Source organism: Chrysemys picta, chromosome 4 (genome assembly GCF_011386835.1).
Source record: "Chrysemys picta bellii isolate R12L10 chromosome 4, ASM1138683v2, whole genome shotgun sequence".
Classification (NCBI taxonomy): domain Eukaryota; kingdom Metazoa; phylum Chordata; order Testudines; family Emydidae; genus Chrysemys; species Chrysemys picta.
The window spans coordinates 52949551-52973249 of NC_088794.1; the positions used below are offsets into that span (position 1 = coordinate 52949551).

General features: G+C 40.3%; 1 protein-coding gene across 16 annotated transcripts in view; it reads right to left on the reverse strand.

Moving 5' to 3' along the window:
• HIPK3 (homeodomain interacting protein kinase 3) overlaps positions 1 to 23699 on the reverse strand; it is a 145298-nt gene that overhangs the window by 96132 nt on the left and 25467 nt on the right. For 12 of the 16 annotated variants that reach the window (XM_065592255.1, XM_005291529.5, XM_065592249.1 and 9 more), the window contains one exon: positions 15929 to 17030. In XM_065592255.1, coding sequence (XP_065448327.1) covers positions 15929 to 17028 — 1100 coding nt within the window. In that variant the 5' untranslated portion in view covers positions 17029 to 17030. Of the gene's footprint in view, positions 1 to 15928; positions 17031 to 22624; positions 22733 to 23699 lie in introns of those variants that run through there. The other 4 variants (XM_065592245.1, XM_065592244.1, XM_065592252.1 and 1 more) reach the window with 3 other exon arrangements.

A 23699-nucleotide genomic window follows, 5' to 3' on the forward strand; every position in this document is an offset into this window, starting at 1 on the left:
TCTCTACTGAGAACGCCAACAATGTTGATTTATTTTGAGATTTGTAAGTGCTGTCCAACAGACAACCTTTAGGCATATTTAAACTATACATTCACAAAAAAAGCAGACTCCACCTTCAGAAAAGGTGAAGTTTACTTTCTTATCATAATTTCTAAAGTGGGCACCTGTTGCCCCATGATTCAGTACAATTGATTCTCCCCAATCTTCCAAGCACGGAGGTGCCTCCCTATTTTCTTTCCTCCCACTTCCTTAATATTGTGCTTGCAGGGGGAGCTGCTCAGAATACTGCGCGCATCACAAACTGCCCCAACCAACTGCCATAGCTGAAAAGACACACTGTAAATTCTGATTGACTTGTGAAAGATTATTCATTTCTAGGCAGAATCCCTTGTTCTTTTCTATTTTCTTTTCAATAAGAGGAAATCCTAGGATTTCTTCCTCTCTACAATAAATGGTTTCAGAGTAGCAGCCGTGTTAGTCTGTATCCGCAAAAAGAAGAACAGGAGTACTTGTGGCACCTTAGAGACTAACAAATTTATTAGAGCATAAGCTTTGCATCCGAAGAAGTGGGCTGTAGTCCACGAAAGCTTATGCTCTAATAAATTTGTTAGTCTCTAAGATGCCACAAGTACTCCTGTTCTTCTTTCTACAATAAATGTTCCTTAAGGGGTGGGAGGAAGAGAAAGAAAATTATTAAGATATCTCACCCCTCTCTGTAATTCTGAACCCCTGACCTGAAATAAAAACAAATTAGGCAAAACTGAATAGAATCCATTTGAAAAAGGATAAAACCATAGTAAAAAAAAATAATTTTACCTTTCTCCCTCCTAGGCAAGGAAACAAACTTTAAAGAAACAGAGCCGAGACAAAGAGTTCAAAAGAGACATCTTTGAAGGTTTTTATGCAGGAAAACGTATTAAAGACTGACAGACATTTCATCTGATGAGATAGCGATCTATTTTATAGTGCTTGGTGAAAGAATGCACTGAAAACCAGTTTATGCTGTAAACTTTCTTAAATTAAGCCCTGTGCAATATTGCTCAAAGAATGGTCATGTGCCTTGCTGAATCAGTCCTCAGTGAATAAGGGAGACTTATTTGAACTTCTCACCAATTATCTATCCCTACTTTATCTGTGAGGAAATAGCAGATGTGGATCCTTTGCACCCTTCTTTCTAGTCCTAAAATGTCAGATTTTCTACAAGGTTGCTTTTTGTATAAACAGAATCTTTTCTGCTCAGTCAAATTCTAAGTGTGAAACGTTCTCCTGGATGTGGAAGGGCTTAGAATAGCAAATAAACTGACTGGTTAAAACAAAAAGCTATATAAATTTTGTAGGGCAGTAATTCTGGTGTGCGCCTGACAATCATCTCACCTGGAAAAGCTGCATATAAGCAGTCTGGACAGCTAAATCTCCCAAGTTTATTAAGCCTCTTTGCCAGTGTTACTGCTAACTGTACATCAATTTAATGGAAAGCCACCATTGGATAGTCTTTGTATATTCAGAAGGAAGATTGGCAACATCCTGTAGCACCTAAGTGCTCTTCTTCTCTCATGACTGGGAGTTTCTACAGGGATGGAGCTTTAAGGAACTAGGAAACATAAGGGTGCAGCAAAAACGAAGGGACCAAAAGTGGCAGGAAAAAGCCATAGTGCTCCTTACACTAAGATTTGGACCATCATGAAACTAGCTCTCAGATCCAAATACGGCACACCTAGAAAGAAATCCAATACATCACCTTGGTCATGAAAAATAAGTTTCTTGCACTTTCGAGTTCTCAAAATCTCTTGAAACTCTCAGATAAGCAAAGTGTTCTAGATTTTTGAGCACAAAGTCCATGAGCTCTCCTGAATATCCATCCTATTGGATGCAATCCCTCGTGTCCCTGGATCGGAAGGGTCCAAGGATGTAGACCAGAAATCTGTAAGAGTCTGGAAAAACACAGTTGACTGAGCCTCTACATTTCTGCTAACTGCTTGAAGACTCCTCAGTTTACTTCTCATTCTCCTGCATCTATCCATCATCTGCCTGTCCAGTCAACCTGTAGACTGCTCCTTGTTTGAATGTAAATGACTTTGATCAACGTGGTCCAAGACCACAAAAATTTCTTGTTTCATTCAGAGTTGTGGCGAGGTTTCGTTTGTTTATACTTTGCTCCATCCCGGTAATTCCATTTACATGTAATTGTCACTTTTCATATGAACGGCTTTTAAATCCAGAGGGAGTTTTAGGAGTAGAAAGAGAACATCCTACCCTAAACTGCATCTCCAGAAAGCAGTTGTGATGAGATCCCTGGGATGACCAATTTCCCTGAGATGAATGGGGGCCCATCTCAGCTCTCTCAGAGATGCAGAAAATAACATGCATCAGAGGGGTAGCCGTGTTAGTCTGAATCTGTAAAAAGCAGCAGAGGGTCCTGTGGCACCTTTGAGACTAACAGAAGTATAGGGAGCATAAGCTTTCATGGGTAAGAACCTCACTTCCTCAGTACTTGCATCTGAAGAAGTGAGGTTCTTACCCACGAAAGCTTATGCTTCCTATACTTCTGTTAGTCTCAAAGGTGCCACGGGACCCTCTGTTGCTTTTTACAGAAAATAACATGGTTCTTGATTCAGTAAATTTAATTGATAAATCAGGAAAATTTAGAGCACGGGATACAGAAGTACCATGAACCTGTTTCCACATAGGTCATCATCGGCCCAATTAACAGAAGACACTGGAGGTCAGATACCTGAAGAGTTCCCTGATCAAATGCCAGATTTTGTGAAATCTTTCCTTTGGCAATTGGGTTACAACCACGTTTGATAAGAACTGGTGCACCAACAAGTATTCTGGGAGGGCTTCTCTGAAAATGGATGAAGCAGCCTGGGACTCGACATTTAAAAAAGGCCAAGTCGTTACATAAAAATATAATTCCTATACAAATAGTGAGACTATATAAATGCCTTTCTGCCTTAGACTGGGAATCAAAACTACCATCAGCTTCATGAAAACCAAAGGAAAAGAAGAGAGACCAGTGGGCAACACCAGGAATTAGTAACACATCTAGTATTGTTGCTAAATTGAAATAGCATTAGTGGCATAGGCAAATCAGGGCAATGGAGTGAAAATCCTGAGGAGAAAACACTTAATTAGATGTGCCTGGGACTCCATGCAGAAAAGAGGGGTTACTCACTGGTAACTGTTCTGCAAGAACTGCCTCTGTGCATTCACACTAATTTGTCATGGAGCCTCTGGTGTCAAGCTGCAGAACTCTATAAAAAAAAAAAACGTATCTGCTGGGGTATGCAGGGAACACTTGCGTTTGGTTGATACGATCAGCTCCATCTGTGTACCCCATTCCCACCTCAATTCCCTCTCCTTAGACTGAAGAGTTCTGAAATAGAAAGAACTCCAAAGCAGAGAGGAAGGCAGATTGTTGTGAGAATGCAGAGAGGCCACTCTCAAAGAACAGTTAGCCATACATGACCCCCTCTTTATTCTTTGAGGGCCTCTGTGCATTCCCACTAATGGGAGATTAGCAAGCAGTGCCCCCATCAGAGAACAGAAGGCAAGGAGTTCTAGGTAAAAATGGACCGTAGCACCATTTTAGCAATTCAAATATCAGAACAGAATGCCCACTCTAAAGAATAGTGCTTAGTGAAACTATGGATATTGATGTTGCTGCTTTCCAAATCTTTACCAGGGGAACTTGTCTTAGACAAGCTAGGAACATAGCTTGTGGAGTGTCTCTACAGGAGTGTGTCTTGAACCCCATTTGTCCTGGCCTCCTGGCTAAAGAGGAGCAGTGTTCAATAAATCTCTTAATCTAGTGGGAAAGAGATTACTTACAACTAAATTCTCTTCTACATCTCTCCCTGTAATCCACAGTCTGATTTCCCACAGGGTTTGAACCTTTGTAAGCAAGAACACAGAGCTCTTTTAGCATTCAGCGAGTGGAAATGGGACTCCTGGGGGTGAGCATGGGATCTGGGGAAGAAAATGCAGAGGGAGACACATTGCAATGAGAAAATTGGAGACAACCCTAGGCAAAAGCTAAAGTGAGACATCATGACAACTTTTTCTCTGTGTACAACCACATAGGGTAGAGTGGTCATTAAAACACTAAAGCTCACAAACCCTCCTTGCAGAGGTGATGGCTGTTAAGAACGCTGTTTTGATAGACATATATGAAGACTGCCTGAGCCAGGTGCTGGTAGGGTGGACCCATAAGCATTGTCAGGGCTAGATTAAGTCTCAGGTAGGGGAGGTTCTACTAAAGGGTTTACACGTTACTCGATCCCTTAAGCAAATTTGGAACTGTGGGGTGAGAGAATATAGGTTTATCCTGACCAAGCTGTGGTAAGCCAAGATAGCTGTCAAATGAAACGTAAGGGAAGTTACCACTAGCCCCTGAGATTTCTAGTACAACAGACATTCTAAATTGCCGGGATACCCACCCATGACATGGTTAACCCTTTAGTCTTCACCCAACACAAACTGTGTCCATTTCAGTGTGTAGTACTTCAGGGCAGAGTTCTTGCTGGATTGCGGTAGTACTGACTGGACCCTTTGTCAGAACCTTCCCTACCTGAGACAATCTCAGAAGGCAAACCAGCAATTCTCTGTCCAATAGAAGATGATCTGTGGACCCGTTCTGTCTGGGCCACAATTGCTCTGTGCCGTCTGATTTGCCTTATGACTGATGATCAGAGGGTGTAAGGGGCAGTGAGGCATAGGGGAGATAACTGCTCCAATCCAACAGAAATGCTGATTGCAATTTTCTGTCCCTGTAAGCCCTGTTCAATTAGTGATTTCCCCCACCTGAGGAAGAATAATACTGTCACAGACTGGTTCAGCACCATTCATGTTGATCATACAACTTCCCATTTAGTGCATGCGCCTGTACATTCTCTTCCCCTGCTAGGAAGTTATCAGGTAAATATGATGGCAAATACTTTGCCTCCACAGACTGGGTCTGAGTGTGCTCCTCATATATAATACATAGACATAGTATTGTCTGTGGGCATCTATACCATGTGATTTTGTATGGAGGAGCAGAAGACCTTTAGGGCCCATCTCAACACTCCGAATTCCAGGACACTAATGTGGAGTTTGAACTCCCAGGTATTTCACTGGCCATGTACACAGAAGTCCTGGCAATGAGCACTCAAACCTAGATTGGAGGAGTCTGGGGTCATCATAATCACCAGACTCCTGTCTCTGGATAACTGTCTCTGATCTCTCACCAGTGAAGCTACTGAAGAAGGGGGTGGAGAGGTGGGGTTTGAAGTAGGGGGAGAAGATGATTACCTACTTTTTCAAGCTGTGAACACTAAGTATGTAATGTGGGGCCACTCACTGCTGAAGGGGCCGCACTGTTAAGCAGGCAAAAAATTTTACATAAGTTGATGAGGCCATGAGATGCAGGAGCCTTAGGAAGAACTATGGTGTTTGCAAACAGGATTGATCCTTGAGAGTTTGGGGAATCTCTTATTTTCAGAAATCTGTCTTCGGAGAGGAACAGTCTGGCTTGAGTGAAATCCAGGACTGCCCCAATAAAGGTGATTTGCTGTGTAGGTTGAAGAGAGGATTTCTGCCAATTAATAAGGAGCCCTAGAGACCACAGAAAGGATTCAGTGGCAAGCTGGCCTTTAGTAGCCAATAGTCCAATTAAGGGTAAATGAATATTTCCTTGTCTGAGGTGTACTACAGATAACAGGTATTTTGTGAATACTCTTGGCACTGTCGACAATCGAATGGGGGGGGGAGGGGAACATGGAATTTGAAGTGATTTGCTCTCACACCAAAACAAAGGTACTTGATGTGGACAGGTTTTATTACTACTACATGTCTTTTAAGTCGAGAGTGGACAGAGATGTGATATCATCTCCCCACTGTTAGCACCCAGAACTTCAATGTTTTTATATCAATGGTCTGTATTAGTGACTCCTTTCACACAGCAAGTCTCTGAGTGTGACCCCCTCTGATAAATTAAAACTATTTTTATATTGAACACTATATATATATACACACACATATATATATATATATATATATATATATATATATATACTGGAGGCAAAGCAAGGTTTGCAGTGGAGGCTGACAGCTCATGACCCCCAGTTTGAGAACCCCTGTTTTATATTCTGTTGAGGCTTCCAAGGTCCAGGATGGGTCTCAGATCGTCTCCCTCCTTGGGTATTTGGAAAAATATGGAGTAAAATCTATTCCCATTGTGTTGCACAGGAACCGCCTCTGTTTCACACTTTTGAAAGGAACGTATCTAGTCCAGTAGGAGTTTCTTGCAAGAGGGGCTCCCAAAGGGGTGGGGGAAGAGAGTGAGATCTGGTTTGAAATTGGATTGTACAACGGTCTGAAGGTATCTAAAACCCAATGATATGAAGTACTCACACCAAGCTAAGGAGAATGGGAGAAGAGGTCAAAACTACAGAAGAAGTGTATGGTTCTCTAGCTCCTGTCAAAAGTAATGGTTGGGAGGGTAGCTGGTAATGAAGATGAGCCAGGATGAAGATCCTGCTTTTGTATTGCATTCTTTTTACAGGAGCCATTGTAGAAGAGGCTAGAGACTGGGTACTGTGAGACTGGATACTCTGTTGATATTGAACAACAGGAGACTGTCTTTGAAATTGAAAGTGTGTATAATATAGCTCTTTTTTAGCAGTAGATGCAGACTGCAAGAGCCCCAGAGGCCAGGCTGTCGCTGCCAGTTTTCAACTTTTTCAGACTGTCATCCATCTTATTACTAAAAAAGTAGGAACCTTCAAAGGGCAAATCTTCAATAAACTTCTCAGTCTGGGGCCAGGCCTGATGTTCAAACCATGAGCATATTCTCCAAACTGTATCAGTGGCCAGAGCCCTAGTTGTTGAATCTGAGGTGTTATAGGTGGCCCTCAGAGCATGCCTGGCTGATGTTCTCCAATCAGCAACCAAGTTCTGAGCTTTGCTCAAGTAATGAGCCCGGGATGAAGTTAGAGTTCTATAAGGAGATGGGTGATCTGACAAGAGGAAAAAAAACCTTGTAATTTGCCATGTGCAAACCCAGGGAGGTGGAGGAGTAGATCTTTCTTGCAATTGCATCCAACCTATGCCCATCCCTATCTGAGGGAGTCCTAGTACAGAACACAGCAGCACCTTCAACTTCTTGCTATATTGAAAACAGTCAATTTAACTCCTGTTTATTTTCCTCTCTTATCCAGTTTCTGGAAATTTCACAGACAAGGAGAAAAATTCCATTTAAAAAAAATGTAACAACTCTTGTGGTCTAAAAATGCCTTGATCCTGAAATACGTACACACATGCTTAAATATTAAGCAAGTGATGAGTACCATTTACTTCAGTACTTCAAATTAAGTGTGTGTAATGTCTGAAGAATCAGGGCCTATATTCATAATATATGAAAACTGTTACACCTCAATATTTTAACTAATTGTTTATTAATGTAAATTGAAATTTTTTTATTAAAAACTTCAACAGCAGCATATGCAGATACAGTCACGTCTTGTTAATTTACATTTGTTTGGTGGTTTTTGAATAGGCATTAACTTAATATGATTTTACTGACAAGTAAGCTAAATAGTTTTTATGATCTTATATTGAAATTTCAGATAAATTTGACATTGAAAACTGTCATTTTGTAGTTCTACCCATTATTTTTATACAATACAGACTGTATTATGGACAGAATATTTTACTTTTACTTAGGAACTCGTTCACATCACTAAACCATTTGGCTAGGATAGAATTTTCTCAGGATTATATATTTTTCAAAGTAACTTTTTTTTCACTTTAGTAGGAATAGGTTGGACACAAACAAAAATTGGTAATTTGCTTAACAAAATTGACCATTTTCCTAGTTAGCAGAATGACAACAAAAAAGCAGCGAGTTCCCTGAAGTGGTGGAAAGCTGATGAGAAATTTAAGAAATAGAGTGGGTGAGAAAAGCTGATTCACTACCTGTACGGTAACTGTTCTTCGAGATGTGGGCACAAATGTGTATTCCACTCAGGTGTGTGATCGCCCAGCTCACTGATGCCAGAGAACTTTCGCTAGCAGCACCCGTGGGGGTGAGACCCCTGCCCTCTGACCCATCCCCCAGTTATTTATGGCTATGAAAGGGCAGTGCTGCTCCTTCCTCCCTCCCCACAGTTCCTTCAAACTAAACATCATGAGTTGAGACTCCGCTGCAGAGGAATGGAGGGCTGGTCATGGAATACACATTAGCACCCACATCTTGAACAGTTTCCATACAGGAAAATAACAGGCATTTCCTTTGTGGTTGCAGATGAATACTACAGTCTCTTGAAGCTGGATTAGTAGGAGATGGGGCTCAGAGTCTAACTGTCTTCCCAAAGTTTGCATTTGATCTAGACACAGCTGTAATAGCATAATGTTTCATTAGAGTATGTAAAGAAGACCAGCATGCAAGTGCAAATGTCAAATATCAAAAAACCACTGAGAAATGCAATCAGTGTCTCTTGGACCCTAGTTGAATGAGCCCATAACCCTTGTGGAGCTTGTGGTCTGAGCTACTCCATATGCCATTGTAGTTATCCACCTAGAAATTGCCTGGGCAGAGACCACGTGACCCTTCATCCAATCTGCATAGGAGACAAAAGGTAAGGTGATAAACAAAAGGTTTAGTCCTCTCCAAATAAATTGCCAGGCCTCATGTCAAATCCAACATATGAAAGCACTGCTCATCTGTGTTTGACTGTGGCTTAGGAAAGACTACTAATAAGTATATTTGGTTAAGTGGAAACTATGAAAATACTTCAGTCAAAAATTTTGGATGCAGCCTTAGGGTCACTTTGTCCTTGAAAATTGCATACACAGGGTCTCTAACATTAAAGACTGCAGTTCACTTATTCCCATGCACATGTCATAGCAACAAGAAAGCCTTCTTTTCGGCACTGAAAAGACAGAGAACATGTTACCACTGGCTCAAATGGAGAACCCCATAAGGGCAGCCAGCATTAAGGTCCCACAAAGGAACCATTTCTTTCACCAGTGGAAAGAGACAGATGATTCCTTAGATATCTCACCACCATGGAATTTGAGAAAATTGACTTTCCTGGGGTCAAAGGACAAAAACCTGAGATTGCCACTAAGTGGACCTTCAAGGACTGAGACACAGACCAGAAGACTGAAGAGGTAACAGATCCTCCGTTCAGAACATTTTGGAGTCTAGCATTGGTTGAATCCTATGGGCTAAAGAACAAATCAAAAACCACTTCCACTTGACCAATAGGTAATTCTGGCAGAGTTTTCTACTATTGAGTAGCACCTGTCTAGCAGCTTCCAAACAGCATTCCTCTTCTTCATCTATTCATGCAGCATCCATGCTGTGAAATCCAGACTGCTCAGCGCTGGATGCCAAATCTGACCATGGTGTTGAGTCAGTGGGTCGGGAAGAGATGGGGTAAACTCTCTCTCAGGTAAAATTACTTTGTCTAATTAAGAAAATGAACCACAACTTTAAATACAGTGGCTTAAAACATCCCTTAAAATTAAGTGCTGTTTCTTTGCCAATTTGCTAGGAAATTTGCAAAACAGATAAAATTAGTTAGAAGCTGAGTTCTAAAACGTCCTCAAATTCTGTTTTTGATAAGATTAGAAAATCAACACTGTACTGGCCAAGCTGATGGAATCAGATTTCAACTTCAGTTTGAGTGTTAATTTTGGCATGATTCAGCTTCAATTTGAGAATAACCCAAGGAATGAGTGGGACTGGGGGAAAAGCATACATCAAAATCCCCAACTGAGACGGAGGTTAAGGAGCTAGTACTAAGACCCACTTGAGAGCAAAACTGAGGACACTTCTTGTTGCCTTTTCTAACAAACAGATTGATGGTCAGAATGCCCCCATCTACAAAGATGGAGCTTAGCACACTGTTCTTCAGAGACCACTCATGATTCTGGAAAAAATTCCTGCTGAGGTGATTGACCAAATGATTCTGGAGCAGCTGTGGGAATGACCTTCTCCTTGATGGAGAACTGCCAAAACTTTATTGCCTCCTGACAAAGCTGCTTGGAGTAGCTCCTCCCTGCTTGTTCACTTAATACATTGCAGTGGTGTTGCTGGTGATCATATGAACTGCTGTGTCTTCAATAAAAAGAACAGGAGTACTTGTGGCACCGTAGAGACTAAGTCTCTACGGTGCCACAAGTACTCCTGTTCTTTTTGCGGATACAGACTAACACAGCTGCTACTCTGAAATGTGTCTTCAATCTAAATCCAAAAAGTTCTGCATGTATTGTAAATGGCCTGAAGCTCCAGGACATTCACATGAAGGACAAACCTTGGACCTTCACTGTCCTCAGATGCACTCTGCAACCTATTGTGGAGACATCAGTAATTATGGTCTTGATTGGAAGAAGACGAGCAAAGGGAAGACCTTGGCACTGATCCATCCACCACTCTAGGGATTCCAGGATGTGACTTTCCACTAGGCCATCCAAGGATTGAGGATTCAGGCAATATATCAACTTCAACCAGCCCTGAAGGGGACAAAGGCACAATCTTGTGTGCTGGACCATGTAAGTACATGCCACCATATAGCCTAGTAACTTCAGGCATACACAAATTCTAGCTGAAGGGTGAGAGCAGAGACACAGACACAGGCAAAAAATTGAAATCATTCATTCTGTAGAAACGCCCTCAAGAGGGCCAAGGACATTGACGAAGAAGTCACCACAGCTAAATGATCCTGAATTAATGAAGAGTCATGGAAGACAGGCAAAGCAAGTCAACTGGGTGGAAACAGTTGATGATGACACTGACTTCACTGGTATCAGATTCAACGAATGCCCCATGAATGGTACAGAAGTCAATGGTATGGAGTCCAATTGCTCTCGCCTCAGGTCAGGAGAGCAGGTGGACAGTCCTGTTCTATCCCGCGTACTGGAGGAAACACAGTCCCAGTCTGCACTCCCCTTAGAAGAGGAGGAATCTTTCCTAGCTCTGGAATGGCCTCAGTCTGTTTTATGAGTCCTTTTCCTAGAAAAACCAGACGAAGGAGAATGATCTCTCTTCCTCCTGGGAGAGGTATCCGAATCTGATTAAGTAACAGTCCATTCTGGTTCAGACACCCTGTGGCAGGTCTAACAATCGGTGGATGTGTCTGGTGCCACCTGCATCCTCTTCTTATTGATGGAGCACCTTTCTTTAACGTGCCCTTCCCCAGGCACAAACATCAAGTATGGAGGTCACCAGCAGGAATAGCCACCCCACACAAATGGCAATGTATAAAACCTGGCCAAGGCATCAGAGGAGGCTAAATTACACTAAGCTAATTCTAAGGTACTACTACAACTAATCATTTAACTTTATACACAAAAGCACAGAAAATAATGACAGAGAACTGTGAAGTAAAATACCACAAAAATGCTCCAACTCAAGCACTGGGTTGAGGGAGAAGGAACTTAAGGCGACTGGGGTGGAACCACCCTTAAATAGCTATGGGAGGGGCTAAGGGCACCATCCTAAGAGTGCCACTAAGCAAAGTTTTACATCTTTGGTGTGCTGGGAACACACATAAGTGAGTGGAATATGTGTCTGCAACTACTCAAAGCAGCAGCATAAATCCCTACACTCGTTGCACTGTTACTTCTAAAAGGCTGAGCAAGCAAACTAAAGAATTCAAGCAGGCACAGATCCTAGTACATGGGCAAAATGTAGAAACAGATTAGCCCCACTTTCATCAGTAAAGCACACATGTAGGATTAAAAAGGTAGATAAAGGATTAACTAGTTTAGCTTGGCTAAGAAAATATATGTGCTTTGTAGCTTATATAATATGTAGGTGGTTAGCAAAATGTAACAAGGCCTTGAAAATAATATGATCAAAAACTAGGAGAAATGTGGCATCTAACAACCAAAGTTTTGGGAAGGATGCTAAGCTTGTAAAAATCTTGTCTACTCCAGGCTTAAGGAGGGGGTCAACTCCAAACTGTCCAAAACAGTCAATCTTTTAGCTAGGATAAGTGTCAATATGACATCATTTATTTGTTGCATTGTATAAAAGAACCAATCTCTCGAGGGGGTATTTATCAGATCCTACCTGACTATACTGGAGCTAGGCAGGGTGAGGGGATTATCCCTGGGAATAATTCTTGTGTGAATATTCTAATCTAAGGTTTATAAATGTTTGTTACTGTATGGGTGTAAAAACTGCTTATTGCTTAAGCTTTTGGATATGTTAAGAACAATTATACAAATACCATTCAGACTTTAGATTTAATAAAGGGGTTTGGATGAATTGGTGTTATGGTAATAACCTGTATTCTTATTATCATTATTAATAATAATTCCAAAACCATACAACTTTAAAAATAGTATATGGGCAAAGTTTTCACCAACATCTAAGTGACTTGGGATCTTAAGTCCTATTTTCAAAAATAACTATACATCAAGATTGTATGTGCTTTGCTGAGAAATTGGGGCAAGTCTGTTCCTACATTTATATCAAAGCTCTTACAGTACAAACTGCATCTATAGTTCAAAATATACTTAAAAAACATTCTCACTACACTAATATTTGTACAGTTATTTTCTTGGTAAAATATGTTTGTTTGTGAGAAAAGTATCTGGGTTGAATCCAGAATCTCTCTTACCCTGCTTGCCCTGTTGGGCAGCTGTACGATAAAATTCTCCCCAGTGAGAATTAAACATACAACTCATGACAGCAAATGAAAGGATTAGCAAGTGACGAAGGCTTTGCACCAATGTATAATCAACATGATCACAATAAACACAGCAAATGAGAATGTGAGGAGAGAAGAGGGATTAAACTATTAAACAAAGACTCTATTTTCAAATTACTCTTGATGGACAATTCATTAAATAGAACCTCATAAAAAGAGAGCTAATCTCTATCAAATCCAATTACATCTCTATTAAAATTGAATATATTATGTTTGTCTATGTAAATCTAACAGTGCTATAAATTTGATGGAGAAAATAAAAGGATCTAACATTTAGAGAAGGCCACACTATTCATTTATTTATTAAAGATGCAGATCTTGGCCTGGATGGCAAGAGGCACTGTTTATTGTGAAATAAATTGTGTCTACTCCCCCCCACCCGCTCCCCTTTATGTGCTCTCTTATGCCATATAGTCTCTGAACTGCATGTCTCTCCCCTCTACTTCCTTGCTGTTCTCCACTCCAAATTCCCTATTAGAGCTCAGTTCTGTGAGGTGATGAGCACACTTGGTTCCCATTCAAGTCAGTGGGAGTTGAGGGTGCTCAGCAACTTACAAGATCAAGCCATTATCATCTAACATTAGTAACGTTATCTAAGTGCTTGTATAGCATCAAGGGTTATAGCGGTGCTATTCGCTTTAGACAGCAATGCCCTTAGTCAGACAGCATGCCAAGCTACCCAAAAGGAATTTGAATTGCTCAATGTCTATAGTGCTATGCACCCGCAATGCAACCCAACTTATTGAAATGAAACTGCAGTTACTGGAACCAGACAGAAAATTCAAAGTAATAAATTTCAAATCTCTTTCCAAAGGTTAGGTTTCTGGTTGGAGGATTAACACAATAGTTTTAGAATAGTATCAGCATTAACAGGTTTGGGGGTTCCCCCTCCTCTCCCAAAAAAATAAGTCCAATTCTCAATATATTTCAAATATAGATATAGCTATGAGATACAACACAGTATAGATCTGTTATAATTCATTTTGACCCCAATCCTGCAAGCTGCTCCATAGGTGGACTTGTGCTCACAGCGTGAAGGCTGCAAGATCAGTAGATCACACTTATTATCTCTGGAAAAAAAATTATTTTTAAAAATGTTTTAAAACATAGCTTTACAAGATTATAAAACTCTGGGAAGTAAATAATATAATCTTCTACTTTCTTAGCATGTGCACCTACATGCATCTGGCCATCATAATCTTTTGATATGAGGCTAACTCCTTCTCTCTGTGAGAAATTCTTAAAGCGACCTGACACTGTAGGCACACAAAAATCATATACCTACAAAATTTGAGCACTCTTAATTTAGAGATATTACTTTTTTCCTACATAGAAATACTTTTTAAATGCATGTATTCAACAAGCACTATACATACAAGGTACAGTGCTATACAACAGAACTAATATCTAAATTATAACTTGGGTAACAGGTTACATGTTGGTTTTCCAATGTACAGATCTGCTCCACTTGATGAATGTGTCCAAATTCTATGCCATGAAAATAAATATTTATGACAGTCTTACCTTTCCTTGTTTTACATGCTGTAATTTTTCCATATTCAAAGAAAGCTAGAAAAAAATGCTATTCTGATAAGAACTTTCCATAGTCCACATTCTCTCTATGGTGAGAACACAGCAAGTAAATTTCAATGGGTACACGAAAATTATAAAAACACTGTCAATTGGTTGATGTAACCACAAAGAAAATAAATACAAGACTAAAATGTTTAACAGGGAGCAGAATAATTGCGCCAACACAATAATGCTATACAACTGTCAGTGTTTGATGTACAATCTGAATCAGAAGCAGAAAAATGACTTAGTAGTATATCTATACAAGTTTCAGTAGGGTCATCCAGTCTGGATCCATCACTTTTCAAGGCACAAAAAATAATACATCAATAGCCAAAACTATAATATTCTAGCCAACATCAGAGCTAATAAAATCTCTAAGTAGGGAGCTATTCAACACCTTAAAGGATCAGACAATACCTATTGAATTGTGCTCTTAGCTATGCTAGACATCTAAATGTTAAGAGCTTGAGCCCCAGGCATGCTACCTGGGGACTGGCACTCCTGGCAGGTACCAAGTGACCTTTACCCTCTTCCAATCCTGAAGGCTGCCAGGGATTGAATTGGGGAACAATAAAGTGCATGCTTAGGTCACTTAATTTTTCATTTCCTCTCTTTTATGAGTTTGTGTCAGACACATTGTGTGTGTAGCAACTCTTAACTGCTTCCCATTGAAGATGTGTGTGCAGACATTTGTTGTTTTTTTTAGTGCTTAACTGGGGTCAGAGATTAAGCAACGGGGGAACTGGGAGGCGGAAGTGGAACTGCTAAAGGAGAACAGCAGCTATGCATGAGCCTCTCTTTATTGAAGGATCCTCACTGAGAAGATTTTGGGTATGTCTGTGCGTCAATAAAATATCTGCGGCTGGCCTATGTCAATTGACTCAGGTTCGCAGGATTATAGGGCTATAAAATAGCAGTGTAGATGTTCAGGTTTAGGCTGGAGGCCAGGCTCTGGGACCTCTACGAGCCGTATGTACAAGATTCACTTCACCAGTCCCTGAAGTTCACTGAAACTGACTCGAGTTGAGGGCACATAGCATCTAGCATAAGTGTACATATATGGTATTGAAAATATAAAGAAAGGGTATCTATATCTCTTCTATAGAAGATACCACTACAAATGCCAAATTATTTCCAGCTGCTTAAAGAGAGAAATGTGTATATTAGGAAAAATATTAGGAAAAAGGCACTCTGCACAGGAAGTTACGTGTAATTGATACATAGACTTTTGTTTTAATGGTTTTCAATCTAACAAAAAATATACACCATGAAGTTAAAAAAAAAAAAAAAAAAAAAAGTTCTCTTTTAGAAAGTCTCTGCTTGACAAATCAGAGATATTTGCATGTTGCATTAGGAGAGAATGCAACATTCAAATCATAATTCTGTAGGGAACTCACCATAATGTAAAAAACAAACCTACTGCCAGTGCACTAAATACTCTTAAAATCAGCAAATTATATCTAAAATCATGATCAACTATTTTATTTTAGAATTAATGAAATGATTACATGGTCAATTTGAATCAAATTACTATTTACTGTCTGAAAAAGTTGTAGTTTCAAAACACTTTGGCATTATTTTTCATGGAGGAGAATTTTAACATTCATTAAAAAGAAAAAACAAAGCAAAAAAATAGAATAAGCACCTACCTGTAATACCGAGACTGTAAATAGGTTGAACAAACAGTCTTTGACACATGGCTGGCAGATCCAAAGTCTATTACTTTAACCCGGTATGGCTGCCGGACAGGATCTACCAACATAATGTTCTCCGGTTTGAGGTCAGCATGGATTAAACCAAGACTTTTTAGCTTTTTCAGTGCAGTGGCCACCTGTTGCAGAATAGGCCGTATTACTTTTAGTTGTAGAGGGCTGAATTTGTTTTGCTTCAGAAAGTCATATAAATTCTGTTCCAACATCTCAAACACCAAGCAAGTATGGTTACGATGCTGAAAGCATTCATAAGCTCTCACGAAATTAAACTCATCTGCATTTTCAGTACTTAGTCTTGCTAATATGCTCACTTCTATTTGTCCTTGGCGTGCATAAGAAGGATGATTCTTCAAAATTTTGATTGCGACAATCTCATTTGTCCCTCTTGTCCAACATTTTACTACTTGTCCAAAGGTCCCTCGCCCAAGGAAATCCAGGACCTCATAAGTATTTTTCACAGAGCACAACACCTCATGCTGTACTAACTGATAATCTCCATCTCCACTGGTACCACTCTGTTTTGAAGTTGCAGTAGTTGTCACAACCGTCACCGGGTTTCCCATATTTGCTTGCAACATTGCAGGTAATATAGACAGTTCATCAACAATCTGCATTGCGCTACTTTGATTATTCAACTCTTCACTCTTACGCTTCAATCCACTTCGCTGGGATCCATCCAGTAAATCTAACCTGGTTCCCTGTGTACCTGTCTGAGATGCCTCAACTTGAGGTTGTTGCGCCTGCGCTGCTAATACATTTGTAGCACCTACCGTATTTTTTAAAGCAACAGCACTTGTCTGCAACAAAAAGTTCTGTCCTCGAGGTCTGTCAAATGGGTTCTTAGTCTGAAAATAAGTACTAACCCTGTTGGGAGAATGAGCAATTCCAAAGTTTTTACCATTCACATAGATCCGTGGGTAGATTCTTTCGTGGTACACACAACTGCTTGGCTCTACTTTGAGTTTCTTCACACTACAAAAGGCACTTGACTGGGTTTGATAAACATATGGTGGATAGACCAAGACTTGTGAGGCCATACCTGAAGAAGGAAGTTGGGGGGTGGGGGGTGGGGAAAAGAACAAACCACAATTTAAAGTTTGTAGCAATTTCTTCCCCTGAGAAATTAGAACACTCAAATTAACCACTTCAGTTTGCCGTTAAATGGTTTGATACTTAAATTACCCAAGTCAGTGGTTCCCAATTTTTTTTAAAACCAAAGCGACCCACCAACTCCATTTTGTCTATTTTGGCAACCCACACAGAGTCCAAATTCATCATAGGCCAGCATCCTCTCCTCCTCACCCCTCTGAAGGGACACTGACCACATGTGGCAGCATGCTCTGCCTTGGCACTGCAACCCTAATCCCAGCCCAGTGTGGAGAAAGGTTGGAGAGTGAGCCCGCCTCACATACACCCTGAAGCAGAAGCTCCTGTCCCATGAGGCTCAGCCCTGTTCACCAGTATATGGGATGGCAGAGCCATTAAGGTTTAGCCTGGTTTCACACTGCCTCCATTCTCCACCAATGTGTGTAATGCATACAGTTCTACCATTAACATTTCAGGAGTTTAGAGTTGTGGCTACTGTACATTTTGGACTAATTGCACAGGGTGGCACTGGGATGGTTTACAGCAGCTCAATAACACCATCCTTTTTTGGGAAGGGGAAGCTAATCTTCTTGCACTACAGAATCTAAGCTTTAGTTAAAGGAACCTTCTAGCTCTCATTGCTGTGAAGATAATCTTCAAGTTATGAGCAGAGAACAACCTGATACAGTGATGTCTGCCTGAGTCCACAGATAGCCTGCAACAATAGCTCTGGGTGTGAGCATATCCTAATACCCTGAAGTATTAACTCAAACTGGTTAATTTAAAACATCAACATTGCTACCATTTCACTATGATTAATGTATATATGAAAGAGGGATGAGCATCAGCTAACATCAGTGCTATCAGAGCACACAAGAGGTGAATTCTATTATGAAGATCTGCGCAACTCGCTGTAAACGGTATCTTTTTTTTGATGTGTCTAGTAAGTGAGACATGGGCTTTGTGTCCAGGATTTGCAATACACTCATTCTCTCTATTTTATTTATTTATTTATATATACACACACATATATACACACACACACACACACACACACACACACACACACACACACAAATTAAATATTCCAAAAACAAAGTATAATTTATAAATGTACCATCTAATCCTATTACAAAATGTAGATGCTTACTGTACTTCTGAACTATACACAAAAATGTGATTGTATAGCAAACAGAAAATCCCAGCTATTTGTTGTGTAGATAAAATATATAATTTATCTTACAGTACTATCTATTTAGGTGTACCCTAAAAATACAGCAGCACGTAAAACATTTAAATGTACTTTATAACCCAGCATTCCCAAGAAATTCCATGTGCGGTCGTTTTAAACAGACACAAAGGTACTGTACAACGAAAAAAGTTCTGATTTACATATACGCTGCATCAAGTTAAATCTGCCCTAAATCAAAGGTGGGCAAACTACGTCCCGTGGGCCACATCCAGCCAGCAGGACCCTCCTGCCCGGCCCCTGAGCTCCTGGCCCGGGAGGCTAGCCCCCTGCCCCGCCCCTGCTGTTCCCCCTCCCCCGGAGCAATGCTCTGGGTGGCGGGGCTGTGAGCTCCTGGGGCAGCACAGCTGCAGAGCCCGACCTGACCTAGTGCTCTGTGCTGGGTGGTGGCATGGTTGGCTCCAGCCGGGCGGCGCGGCAATAGCACCGCCAGCCACCGGTGCTCCAGGCAGCGTGGTATGGGAGTAGGGGGGTTGGATAGAGGGCAGGGGAGTTCGGGGTGGTGGTCAGGGGGCAATGGCGTGGATAGGGGTCGGGGCGATCAGCAAGCGGGGAACAGGGGTTACATGGGGGCAGGAGTCCCAAGGGGGCAGTCAGGAAGGAGGGGGGGGTTGGACTGTGGGGTGAGGGGCAGTCAGGGGACAGGTAGAAGTGGTGGTTGGATGGGGCAGGGGTCCGGGGGGGGGGGGGGGAGTCAGGAATGAGACGAGGGGTTGGATGGGGCAGCGGGGCAGCCAGGGGTGGGGGTTCTGGGGGCTGTCAAGGGACAAGGTGCAGGGGGGGGGGGGTTGGGGGAGGGGTTCTGGGAGGGCCAGTCAGGGGGTGAGAAGCGGGGGGAGGGGAGGGTCAGATAGGAGGCAGGGACGGGCCAGCCTGGCTGTTTGGGGAGGCACAGCCTCCTCTAACCGGCCTCCCCATATAATTTCTGAAACCCGATGTGGCCCTCAGGCCAAAAAGTTTGCCCGCCCCTGCCCTAAATAATACCATCCTGGTCCATATCTCTAGCTTCGTCTCTTATTACATCCTGGAACACCATCCCCTCTCCTCTGTAAAGAATACCAGCCTCAATGCCTCATTCATCTGTTTCTTCCACAACAACCTCCTTGTTTATGACATGCCTTCCTCAATCAGGGTGGATACAAATAAATGTGGAGTTTTAAATAACATTTTTTAAAATTTAAATTCTGTGTCTTTTCTTTTAAAAATAAACCTATTTAAAATTACATTTTAAAAGTATGACTACCTATCTGTTAAGGTTTAAACTTACCATAAATTATTAAATTATTTAAATTAAATTAAATATTAAGCAGTGCACATTTGCTGCCAAAGTTATAAAGAAAGTCAAGCCACTGAACTGATGGAAGTCAAGGTCTAAGCACACAGAAGCAGAATTTGCTGAAGTGCTAAACCAGCTTTACACAACAGTAACCTTTTATGCAGGTGCAGAGGGACTATTTCCTTCATTTGAGTTTATTCAACTAATTCAGTTCAATGATTAGTTCATTCAAAGTTGAGAAACTGATTAGAAGTTGAAAAAAACAGGAAAGCTTATTTTCTTTTCCAATTTGTGAACAAAAACTAACGATGAAATCTACTATTTCTAAAATCTTGAACATGGTAATCTGAAATAATCAATTCAACTCACTAACTACAGAGGATACTACTTTTGTATAATCAATCTGTTTTAAATGCAAAACTTGTTTTGATAAACTTTTTTCCTTATATGTCTGGCACATTTAAGGTAATTTTATTTAACTAATAAAAAAACTGAAATGCTAGTTTTGTACATTTTTAACTGAATTCTAATTTCCCTGGAAACAGTGCTGGATACAAATCACAAGTAAAAATTAATCTAGTAAATAAAAAAAATGCATCATTCACTATTTGCGAACAATAAAAAAATGTAAAAATTAAGAATCTGAATCAATGTAAATTAAGTGATATAATTGCTTAAACAAATGTTAACAGATATAGTGTATCCTCCTAGGTAGCAAAGGGAAACAACAGATTCAGTGTCGCGATTTATAATTACCGGTATATAGTAAAAATGAGAAAAATAAGTAATTTTTCAGCAATAGTGTGCTGTGACACTTTCGTATTTTTTTGTCTGATTTTCTAAGCTAGTAGGTAAGTGAGGTGAAACTTGGGTAATGCAAGACAAATCAGCCTCCTGAAAGGGGTACATAGCTGCACTCAAAAACGAAACAAAATGCAAAATTTTAGAGCCTACAAACAAGCCCACTCAGTCCTACTCATTCAGCCAATCACTAAGACAAACAAGTTTGTTTACATTTACAGGAGACAATGCTGCCCATTTCTTATTTACAATGTCACCTGAAAGTGAGAACAGGTGTTCGCATGGGACCTTTGTAGCCGACATTTCAAGGTATTTATGTGCCGGATATGATAAACATTCCTATGCCCCTTCATGCTTCGGCCACCATTCCAGAGGACATGCTTCCATGCTGATGACACTCATTAAAAAATAATATGTTAATTAAATTTGTGACTGAACTTCTTGGGGGAGAACTGTATGTCTCCTGCTCAGTGTTTTACCCACATTCTGCCATATATTTCATGTTATCGTAGTCTCAGATGATGACTCAGCACATGTTGTTCATTTTAAGAACACTTTCGCTGCAGATTTGACAAAGCGCAAAGAAAGTACCAATGTGAGATTTCTAAACATAGCTACAGCACTCAACCCAAGGTTTAAAAATCTGAACTGCCTTCGAAAATCTGAGAGGGACAAGCCTTAAAAGAGCAACACTCCAATGCAGAAACTACAGAACCTGAATCACCAAAAAGAAAATCAACCTTCTGTTGGTGGCATCTGACTCAGATGATGACAATGAACATTGGTCAGGCTGCACTGCTTTGGATTGTTATTGAGCAGAACCCATCATCAGCATGGATGCATGTCCTCTAGAATGGTGTTTGAAGCATAAAGGGATGTATGAATTTTTAGCACAACTGGCACATAAATATCTTGCAATGCTGGCTACAACAGTGCCATGAGAACACCTGTTCTCACTTTCAGGTGACATTGTAAATAAGAAGCGGGCAGCATTATCTCCTGCAAATGTAAACAAACTTGTTTGTCTTAGTGATTGGCTGAACAAGAAATAGGATTGAGTGGACTTGTAGACTCTAAAGTTTTACATTTTTTTATTTTTGAATGCAGGATTTTTTTGTACATAATTTTACATTGGTAAGCTCAAATTTCATGATAAAAGAGATTGCACTACAGTACTTGTATTAGGTGAATTGAAATATACTATTTCTTTTGTTTTTTACGGTGCAAATATTTGTAATCAAAAATAAATATGAAGTGAGCACTATACACTTTGTATTTTGTGTTATAATTGAAATCAATATATTTAAAAATATAGAAAACATCCAAAAATATTTACATAAATGGTATTCTATTATTGTTTAATCATGCAACAGCCCTAATATTTAGTCACATCTCTCACTTTACTTCACATGATGGGGGAGGGCCTCTAAGAAGTCTGACAAAATATCTTCCCCCTCTGAGAAGACTGTGCTCAGTATATAACTGTAGAAGTATTGTCTATGTGCCTTCTTTACTCCAAAAAGCTCATTTTATAGTAAAATAAATCCCATAGTCTGGGATCCCTGAAGTGATTGTTTCTTTTTTAATCAGGCATTGTACATACTATATGGCTACTAATCAAGGGAGAAAGAAGATTCTAATTTAGTTCTAATTTTAATACTAAAAATCCTGGATTATTAGCCTTCCTATTCCTAAACTCATGACTATAGTGACAAGAAGTCATGAGAGAGCAAAATTGCTTTCTTCCACTCCTTTACTGCTTTGGCAACATACCACTATTTCCTACATCAGACAAGGACCATGTCTCCATTTTCTCACCTCCAGGATAAACAGCTTCCTAATTATTAACACAAATTGACCTGGATATGATAGATTGCAAGGGCAGTTTGCATTAACAATTTTTGTCCCTTATGCTCAGTCCTGCTTGTGAAGAATTAAAATTTGGATTAGAAAGAAGGTCAATATTAGTAGCAGGATTCAAAACTGACTGCAGTGTGCAGAAAAGAGAAGTGTAAGGCAAAAAGCCTACAGGAGACAGAATAATTCTGGCAGGCATAATAATCTGTTGGCAGAAATCATGTCTATCTTACTGCAAAGGTAAAAGCCCTTGAGGAACTCATACGTGATGCCCCTTTTGCAAATGATTGTGCTTTACTTAGTCAAAGTGACCTTCAGATTATCCTTCACAGGTTCTGAGAGGCAACTAAACAGTTGGACTCACCATTAGCCTTAAAAAAACTGAAGTCCTCATCCATACGGTCCCATCAATGAAACTAAAGAACACCAATAACTTTACCACCTTGGCAGTACCATTTGAAGTGATGGTTGCCTGGATCAAAAAATATCAAACAGAATATGAAAGGCAAGCCAGGCTTTCGGAAGACTTGCCATAGGATACTCAACCAGCATGCTATCAATCTGTCAACAAAAGTGATATACAATGCAGTAGTGAGAGCATCCCTTTTACATGAGTGTGAAACATGGATATGTCTAAGGTAAACTGTCAACAACTTGTACTTGTACTGTCTTTGCTCTATTCTGAAGGTCCACTAGCAAGACAAAGTGTTAAATGTTAATATCCTTGAAAGAGAAAATACAACCAGCATCAAGGCAATGATTATCAAAGCTCAGCTTTGATGGACAGGTCACTTCATTAGAATGGATGATTATAGACTCCCGAAAGAAATCCTCAATGGTGCGCTGAAACTCAGAAAGCGCAGGAAGGGCAGGCAATGTAAATGCTCCAAAGACACCCAGAAGCCAAATCTTAACTCATGAGGCATAAATATTGATAATTTCTAAAACAGAGCAAAAGACAGACCTGAGTGGACAGCACTGCTTCAGAGAGTTAACAACCTTTATTGAAAGACAGGCAGGAAAAACTGATTGATAAAAGGGCAGAGCATAATGCCAAGTCCTCATGTAGCAATGTGTAGGCTCTCACTGAAATCTGTTCACAACCTTGCTCCTCACAGATTGGTTTATACAGCCACAAGAGAACACACAAGATGCGATACCATCATTGGATACAACGGACAGCAATACATATCTATCAAGGTAAAACAAGACTAACTCATTCTTCTGAAGTAGTATACTGAAAGTTCATAAGAATGGCCATACTGGTTCAGACCAATGGTCCATCAAGCCCTGTACAGTAACTCCTCACTTAACGTTGTAGTTCTGTTCCTGAAAAATGTGACTAAGTGAAATGATGTTAAGCGAATCCACTTTCCCCATAAGAATGAATGTAAATGGGGGGGCTAGGATCCAGGGAAATTTTTTTGCCATACAGTACT